The 8,596-nt window shown below is 33.6% G+C and overlaps 2 protein-coding genes across 2 annotated transcripts; one reads left to right on the plus strand and one right to left on the minus strand.

Annotated features, from left to right (window-relative positions):
* Nucleotides 1-1,884: 1,884 nt before the first annotated feature.
* LOC145086660 (ethylene-responsive transcription factor ERF062-like) lies at nucleotides 1,885-3,051 on the plus strand. Its single transcript, XM_079024481.1, has one exon. It carries the CDS (start codon nucleotides 1,955-1,957, stop codon nucleotides 2,849-2,851), a length of 897 nt encoding a protein of 298 aa, XP_078880607.1. The 5' UTR covers nucleotides 1,885-1,954; the 3' UTR covers nucleotides 2,852-3,051.
* A 365-nt stretch (nucleotides 3,052-3,416) lies between these two features.
* Nucleotides 3,417-7,444, minus strand: LOC145090413 (high mobility group B protein 10-like). Its single transcript, XM_079028636.1, has 5 exons — nucleotides 7,071-7,444; nucleotides 6,215-6,293; nucleotides 5,959-6,121; nucleotides 5,058-5,542; nucleotides 3,417-4,252 (listed from the first exon to the last, which is right to left on the minus strand). The coding sequence occupies exons 1-5, from the start codon at nucleotides 7,241-7,243 to the stop codon at nucleotides 3,605-3,607; spliced, it is 1,548 nt and encodes a 515-aa protein (XP_078884762.1). The 5' UTR covers nucleotides 7,244-7,444; the 3' UTR covers nucleotides 3,417-3,604.
* Nucleotides 7,445-8,596: the final 1,152 nt, after the last annotated feature.

Here is an 8,596-nt window from a genome sequence, read left to right on the forward strand (position 1 = left end):
AACCCTTAGTCATAACCAAAACAAACACAACCAAAATATATATTAAAACAACTTTCTATCCTACCAATCCATCAACATAACCAACAAAAACACAAAAGAAACCATAGAGACATAAAGCAATGATTTCCATCTTCCTCCTTCCACTGCTTGTTGTGCAACTGGTTGTTGTGCTATTGGTTGTTCCACGGCATCTCTAAAAAAGTTCCCAGCTGGTTGTTCGTGCCCAAACTCCCCAAACATTCGATGGTTCTCCAAATTGACATTGTTGTGTAATACTAATAACAAATCTGCATACCACTGGCTTGGTAGAGGACGATCCACCCAACGAAAGTACTTGCAATCTTCGAGTCTTTCTGGTAATTTGGGCATCCTATAAACCTTCTTCCTGGGTTTAATGGAGTCCATGAAGTCCATCTTCCTACCGGATCACCACATTAGCACCTCTTTTTGAGATGATTCATTGAAGATGAAGAAGACGAAGAAGACATTTGTCTTGGTCCTCCACTGCTCCTGCTTCAATCGTTGTCTGCTAGGGCACGAATGAAGTTTTCCACTATATTTAGAGTTTAATACAAGGCCATTAAATAACTTACCAACCACCTCAGCAAGTCCTTGCCACATAAGCCAATTTAACCGGCTAAATGAAGGTTACCGGTAACATAGGGCGGAAATGTTCAATTTATCCGGTTTTCTGGGTTTTTTTTGTTCAAAAAAAATGTTGGGACAAAAGTGTAACTTTTCCCAAAAGTTTGGGACTATTTTGAAGATTTCCATATATATATATATATATATATATATATATATATATATATATATATATATATATATATATATATATATATATATATATATATATATATATGAACATTAGTAAAGGTGAAAAAGAAACCTTAAGAAAAGAGGGCCTCATGTCTCTTAGTCCTCTTAGATCCCAGGAAAAAATGGCCTCTTATGTGTGTACGCATGTATAGAAATATAGAATCTGTTAGCATTCCACCACACAATAAGTAATGTTTTAAAAACGTTTACAAAGACTTATTGTTGTTTACTTTCATTTGGTAGACCCTATTTGCATAAATGGAGAGCAATAGACCTCTTGTTTATTGCATAATTTAACGTAGTTATTGATTTTTCCCGTGCATGCTTTGATATCTTTTTTGGGGGTTTCTTTTAGTGTGAAAAAGATAATTTCTTTTATTGTACTGCCTACACGTCTTTTTTTTTAATAGTAGATGCCCTATTTGTATTTGTTCTATTCATTTTTCCCTCTAATATGTTAAGATCCAAAAAAGAACAGCAACGATTTGGTCATAGTTGTTTTCTTGCCAAAATTAGAATAATAATAATAAGGTTGAAATGCATGTTACCTTCTAATTCGCCTATAAACATGTGCCAATCATGAGTTGGTCCTTTCTTTGATGCCAAAACACAACCATCAACACCTACAGCCTTCAATATTTTATATTATCTCTAAACTTGTTTATCATATTCTTAATCTAAAGACAAAGTCTAATCATTAACCAAAAAAAGTAAAACAAAAATATAGAAAAAGAGCAATAAAGGTTCATTAGACATCACATGATCACTACTAATAAACTTGCAAGCCTGTGTGTTCTCAAGTTTCACCAGCAAGAAACAATATACAACAATATCTATTAAACCTCACAATAACACAAAAACTCCCAAGAGATGACGTGTCAATACTTCATTTGTCAACAAAAGAATATCATGAATGGTGAGCACGAAAGCGTGGAACTTTTTTGTGGGGTTTTAATCTTGATGAGCCTTTTTAACTCTAGATCTGACTTTTGAGTATAAAATATAAATCACCAGTGACATCTGGTGGCCTGTAACATAAAATATAAAAAGTCATACTCCCTTCATACTTCTATATAATTCGAACCTCTCATTTTTCATCTTCCTAAATTCCAATTCACAAAGTAGATCACTACCAATGGAGAATCATCAGTTTCCTAAGATCGATACTTTCCTCCAGAAAGAAACAATGAGTTCTACTTCTTATTTTCAAGAATATGCCAAACATACACAGTTTTTTGGCAATTCCATCATCTGGAATGGCGTTTCAAGATCATCATCATCATCATCATCATCATCACCATCATCATCATCATCACCATCATCATCCTCATCATCATCATCACCATCGTTTCCGATAAATTTTCTTGAAACTTTCTCACAGCTCAACCAACCTTCATCACAAGCCACTGAACCATCATTCACCACCATTATGCAACCTCAAAACATGGCAAGTTCTGGTGACTACTGGTTGAAGACAACCAAAACTCAGCCGATGAAGTATACAGGGAGGCAAATTCCCGATACTACCCTCAAAAGGACATCCTTGTTAGCATCAGTTTGCTCACCAGGGAAGCTATTTAGAGGGGTAAGGCAACGTCATTGGGGAAAATGGGTGGCAGAAATCCGATTACCAAGAAACCGAACACGGGTTTGGCTTGGGACATTTGATACAGCTGAAGACGCTGCTTTTGCATATGACACAGCTGCTTATTTATTAAGAGGTGATTATGCGCACTTAAATTTTCCGAATTTGAAGAACCAGTTGAAAGCCAATTCAATAAATGGCAACACTGCAGCTCTTCTTGAAGCAAAGTTACAAGCTTTATCTCAAAAGGGTATCGCTAAACTATCACCACCATTGCAAGAAAACACCTTATCAGAAACTTCAAGAAACTCGGAGGTAAACAATGAAAAAATCAAGAAACAGATGGAAGAAGAGGTATCAGATGTTGTAGAAGGGGTTCAGCTAAGTCGAATGCCATCTTTGGATATGGATATGATATGGGATGCTATTCTTGTTTCTGATTCTTGACTACATATGCTCATAGATTGTACTTTTTTTTTTCGTTTTATGATGTTTTTGCTCCTTAAGGCACAAATCAAGAATCTACCCATTGTTGCATTTTTGGGTTTCTTTTTCGGTTACCCTTTTTCTTTTTTTAATCTTGATTCCAAGTTTTGGTTTTGGTAGGCTTTAACTTTCAAGTGTTAATGGAAACAATTATTCTTTAAGGGTTTGACTTTTGTTTATTTTTATTTGGAATTATTAATTGAGGTAGTCACTTTCAAATTTAGGATTTTCTATATGGACCCTCTAACTTGAAGCATCTTCTCAAGAACCTATATGGACCCACATAAGGAGTGGGCTTCAATCTTTGGATACATGAGTAAAAATAAAACACTGAATCACAGGTGTTTTCATAATGATACACTAGAAGAAAAAGGTCAACGATTTGATTGGACTACTTGTAGCTACTAAGTATCAAGCTACTGTGTTGTTAGAATAATAACTCTTTTATTGAAACAACTTAATTTGGCCAAATCAACATTCATAATACCGATTTTGTTCGAATGTAAACAAAGTATCATGTCTCGGAATTACAAAATTAAACACTACTTTTACCAACATATTACCAACAAATTAAAAACATAGATATAAAAACATTAAAGGTAAAACTAAAATCTCTAAAAGCAACATTGTTGAGGAAAGCTAAACTTGATAAAGTCATGAACTACTATTCTCTCGTGTCAAAAATGGAGTCCTAATCAAGAAAGGATCCTTCCTTCACTTGTCTTCTGTTTCTTGCTCAATCTTTTCTGTTTCTTTAAAAACTTGTGGATCTTTCTCAAAGTTTTCTGCATTGTACACTAAATCCTTTTCTTGATTGTTATCCGATTCTCTCTTGTTTTCATCACTAATATCAAGAATCATCGGTTGATTATCAGAACTCTTTCCATCTTTCTTTGATTCGTTTTCAATTAGTGGTTCGTTTTCTTGAACAGATATTGAGTTTTGTTGAAGTGATCCATGAAGAAACACCGACTGATTATCTTCATGAACAATATCAAATGATTTTTTATTACCAAATGCTAACTCCTCCTTTGGCTTCATTATAGCATCATCATTTTCACCTCCCATTTCAACTTCTAATGGCATTTCATGATTTAAGTCCTTATCTTTAGTACCTTCTTCAGCTTCACTGCTGCTCTTTTCATTGTCATAATACCCTGAATTCAGTTCGTTTTCAGCAGTTTGATGAGAATTTTCACCATCGTTTTCAGGGTTGTCATCCAGCATCATATTTGTGAAATACTGTTGCTGCAATGGCACTACTGTATTGTTTATGAGTGACTCTCTTCTGAAATTCTCTCTATAATGCTCCATTTCAGTTCTGTAGCGTTCCTTATCTTCAACCGCTTTTTCCTGATAAACCTGAAGCAAAAAAATAAATAAATAAAAACAATATCAAGAATCCAACAGAACATTACTGGACAAAAATTGCAACTTTTGTTACACCAAAAAAGAGGAGAAACAATGTGGGATTGGGATTGTGTCGGTGAGACAAAAATTGTCACTTCTGTTCCACCGAAAAAGGTGAACATGACATGACAGACATGACAGTAGACATGACATGACATGACAACATATGAATTATTGAAAATGAATCAATAATTCATGTAAAAAATTTAAACTTTTGTCCCATCCAAAAAAGTAGACATGACATGACATGACAACATATGAATTATTGTATTTGGACTGTCATCATGTAAAAAATTACAACTTTTGTCACATCCAAAAAAGTAGACATGACATGAAATGACAGAAACAAGTTTCATTGTGTTTGGTGCACATTTGGACCGATACCAGTGAAACAAAAATTAACAACTTCTATCCCACCCAAAAAAGTCAACATGACATGACAGTATAGGTTTTACTGTATTTGGACCATAAAATTGCAACTTTTGTCCTATCCAAAAAAATGAACATGACATGACATGGCAAAACAAATTTATTGAGTTTGGTGCACATTTGGACTAGTGGGACAAAAATTAACAACTTTTGTGCCACCCAAAAAAGGTGGAACATTTGGACTTGTTTTCGATCTGTCTTATGTGCAAAAGATGTGAATGACCTCATAAACGTTATAGAAAATAACCCTAGACAGTCTATCCAGTTTTGTCCTGTGTAACACATGCAAACAAAAATAAGAATCTTTCTTCTAATTTTGCATGCTCACCCCCTTTTCGGAATCTGTTAAATTGTTCCAAAGTTCACCGATCATCCTACTAATCCCTCTATCCTTTCCCGTATGAAGTAATTTAAGCCTGGCATGTTGTTCAGCAAAGAAGAAGTTGTACCCACTTCTATTAGGTTTTGGATGCGCAGGATCCCTCTTCTTCATTTCAGATTTCTTCCTACGTCTACGCCTACACCTAACCATGGTTGCATCTTGAGTTACTTCACATAATGGGGTACACACAGTCGTCTGATAAAGAACCCCGTGTAGCTGCTCTCCACCTATCCCGACACTACAAAGATACCCACTTTCGAATTTTCCGTCGATTATTCCGGTCACCGGAAAACCTAATTCCGGCGAACCGTCATCTGTCTCCACCCTCTGCCTCTTCCCTGATGCGAGTTCTTGATTTTCAGGTAATGGGAGCATGACTTTATTCATTTCGGACATTGAAGTGAGAGTTGACTTTGTACTTTGCCAAGTATCTGAATTTAAAAAACGGGATAATGTCATAAAAGGTCTCAAGTTTTCACGAAATTTCTCTTTTAGCTTTTTGTTTGTTTTTGGTTTTACCAAAACAAGAGGTTTGAACATTTTTAAATTTTACGTTTTTATATATTTTTGGTTCATTAAAGCCCTTAAATTTGGTAGAAATGTTCAGTTTAACCAGGTAAACTTGCAAAAAGGGTAACATTGAAAAAAAAAGTTGCAAACCTCCGGTTTTAGTGAACCAAAAATATACAAAAGGGTAAAATCGAATATTTCATGAAAACTTAAGGGCTTTTAAGGCATTATCCCATTAAAAAATAGTTGTTAAGTACACTATTCATGTTTGAAAGTGTCGAAAGGTGTAAAATTTAGAATAACATGTAATTGGTCGAGTGAAGAGTTATTGGCATACCAGTAGGAACAGGAGTCCATGCTTTTGCTTTAAAGTAGTAAACTTGTTCAAAATGGTGAAGGAGTGACATGTAATACTTGCGCAAGATAAACGAAGCGTTTGTGGCTGAGGGTGGAAAGTTGAAAACATTAGTCACCTCTCTCCACTTTTTGTCTTCAAGAACCTATATTAGCAATTTCAGTTTCATCATGACATGGAAACAGGTAACAAAAACGATAAGAAAATGAGAAGTAATGGGAAGAAAGATAAAGGGTACCCTTTTAATGCCACCACGGGAAGTGACTTCCATAAATAGGCGATGCAAGTCAAGATCCTTTCCACCAACAATCGGAATCCTACAACATGCAAAAGTATTAGAATAACATCAATCTCTTATGCAAACAAAACCAGTAAATCAAGTACACAACAACCCTGAGCTAGCCAATCACACAGTAAATCGAGTACACAACAACTTCCCATCTATATAAAGGGCAAATACCATAAAAACCCTTAAGTTTGCAAGTTTCTGTAAGTTTTACCCAAAGTCGTATTTTAGGTCCATTACTGCCTCAAATTCGCAACTTTTTTTTTTCAATTTTACATTTTTTGCAATTTTATCCGGTAAAAATGATAATTTTTGCCAAACTTAAGGATTTTAATGAACCAGAAAACAAAACTCAAGAGCGTTAATAAACCAGAGGATAAAATTGAAAAATAAATAAATAAATAAATAAATAAATAAAAATTGCAAATTTGAGACATTAATAGACCTAAAATACAACTTTGAGCAAAACCAACAAAAACTTACAAACTTAAGGATTTTTATATCATTATCCTTATATACAACAAGCACTTTATTGAGCTTTTCCAACGATTGTTGTGGACCCCATATATATTCACCGATTGTAATTAACCAACTTATACAAAAAAACAATAGAATAATATAAATAAGTTGGATATTTCTCATACGAAAAACTCATATTGGGGGGATTAGTGACACAACCAAACCTTTATGAAAAATCTCTCCTTCTAAGGTTTTATAGCTTACATGTGGGGCAATGATTCTTAGTATTGGGCTCATATACCCATATTATTGGAATTGGGCTTAAGGAGTAAAAAAAACAGAAGCTTACTTGAATTTTGTTCCCATAGCAGCATGGAATTTCCCAAGAGTATCCATGAAGAGTTTGTAACTGGCCATAACATCTTCATATTGGCCAACTGGAGGTGGATAAAGATAATACTGCATGCTCTTCTCTTTGATTGGAACTGAGAATTTATTTTCTGTAGAAGAAAATGTTGTCATCGCAACTTCACATTCAACCTTCTCCTACCTTTTACACTAATCAAACAATACGCTCGATATTCTCCCATTCATTAATTATATGAATCTTCATTGTCTACAACGTGTTTGAAACAAAAATGAAGGAAAACTGCATCCCCATTAATGAGCTTCTAAAGAACAAGGAATCACCTTCGTAAGGAACAACCACCATTTTTGTAGCATTTGTACAATATATAGCTTTCATAGCCATTGATTCTTTTTGAGTGTAATACGACAACTACAATATCTATTATTCTGACATTCTAAAGATAATAAATCTATTTGGGTAAAAGAGATCATATAATAACAATATAATATACAAGAATATACACATATATCAACGAGTCCTATGAGAAAATCTTTAATCTTTAAGTATTTAAAATACTTTTTACGAAATAAATATTGCATTTATAAAATTTTTTTTATCAAATCGCGAAAATTATTGTACGTTTCCAAATTTAAAAAGAAATAGGAAATGCATTGGAGATGATTAAGAACAAGGTTTAAACACGATTTGATTGATAAAAAATGATGAAATCGAAGATTATGAAAAAAGGTATAGAACATGATTGGATTTCTATAAAGGAAAAACACATAAAACAAAAAGGAAAACGAAAACCAAAAGGGAAAAAGACGATTGAAGAGAGATCTGTCGTCTACGAGGCTAACTAAAGTGAAGTATCAATCATTGATTAAGCAAGAAACAAAAAGAACCCTACTTTTATTATGAAAGATTACACATTTGATGATGAACAATAATAGGGTTATGTTTTTTTTTTGTGGGTCATCCTAAGAAAGATTGAAAATCATATCTTTGATTAAATTAATGAAAAGAATACAGGCATACAGTTAAAATCCAAGATGAATAATGCGAAAATAACTTACCAAAAGACAGTGACATGGCAGAATTTGCAGAAATGGGATATGAAATAAGCTTTTTAATGGAAGGAGGATTTGGTGAAATTTATATCGTAAAACTAATTTAACCTTATGATTATGATGTAGAAATGTTTGTGGGATTTTCTATTTTGTTTCGATATAAACTTTGTAGATGATTGTTGAGGATGATGAGGTTGAATGATTATTACGGTTATGAAAATACCCTTTTGCCCTTTAAATCATTGGTTTCAAATTCACAAACTGGAAGTAATGAAGAGAAGATTTCGGTAAATTGGTAAATTTATAGACTAAATTCTCTCCTTTTATCTGTGGGTTATTTTTCTTGTTTTTAACACCATTAAATGATCAAATATAATGCGAAAGTGCGCCTAAAATTTACCATGTATGTAATTCATAAGCCTCTCATATTAATTTCTCAAATATTTTATCGGTGAT

The sequence above is a fragment of the Lactuca serriola genome, chromosome 2, assembly GCF_051521515.1.
Source record: "Lactuca serriola cultivar US96UC23 chromosome 2, Lser_US96UC23_V15, whole genome shotgun sequence".
NCBI lineage: Eukaryota > Viridiplantae > Streptophyta > Magnoliopsida > Asterales > Asteraceae > Lactuca > Lactuca serriola.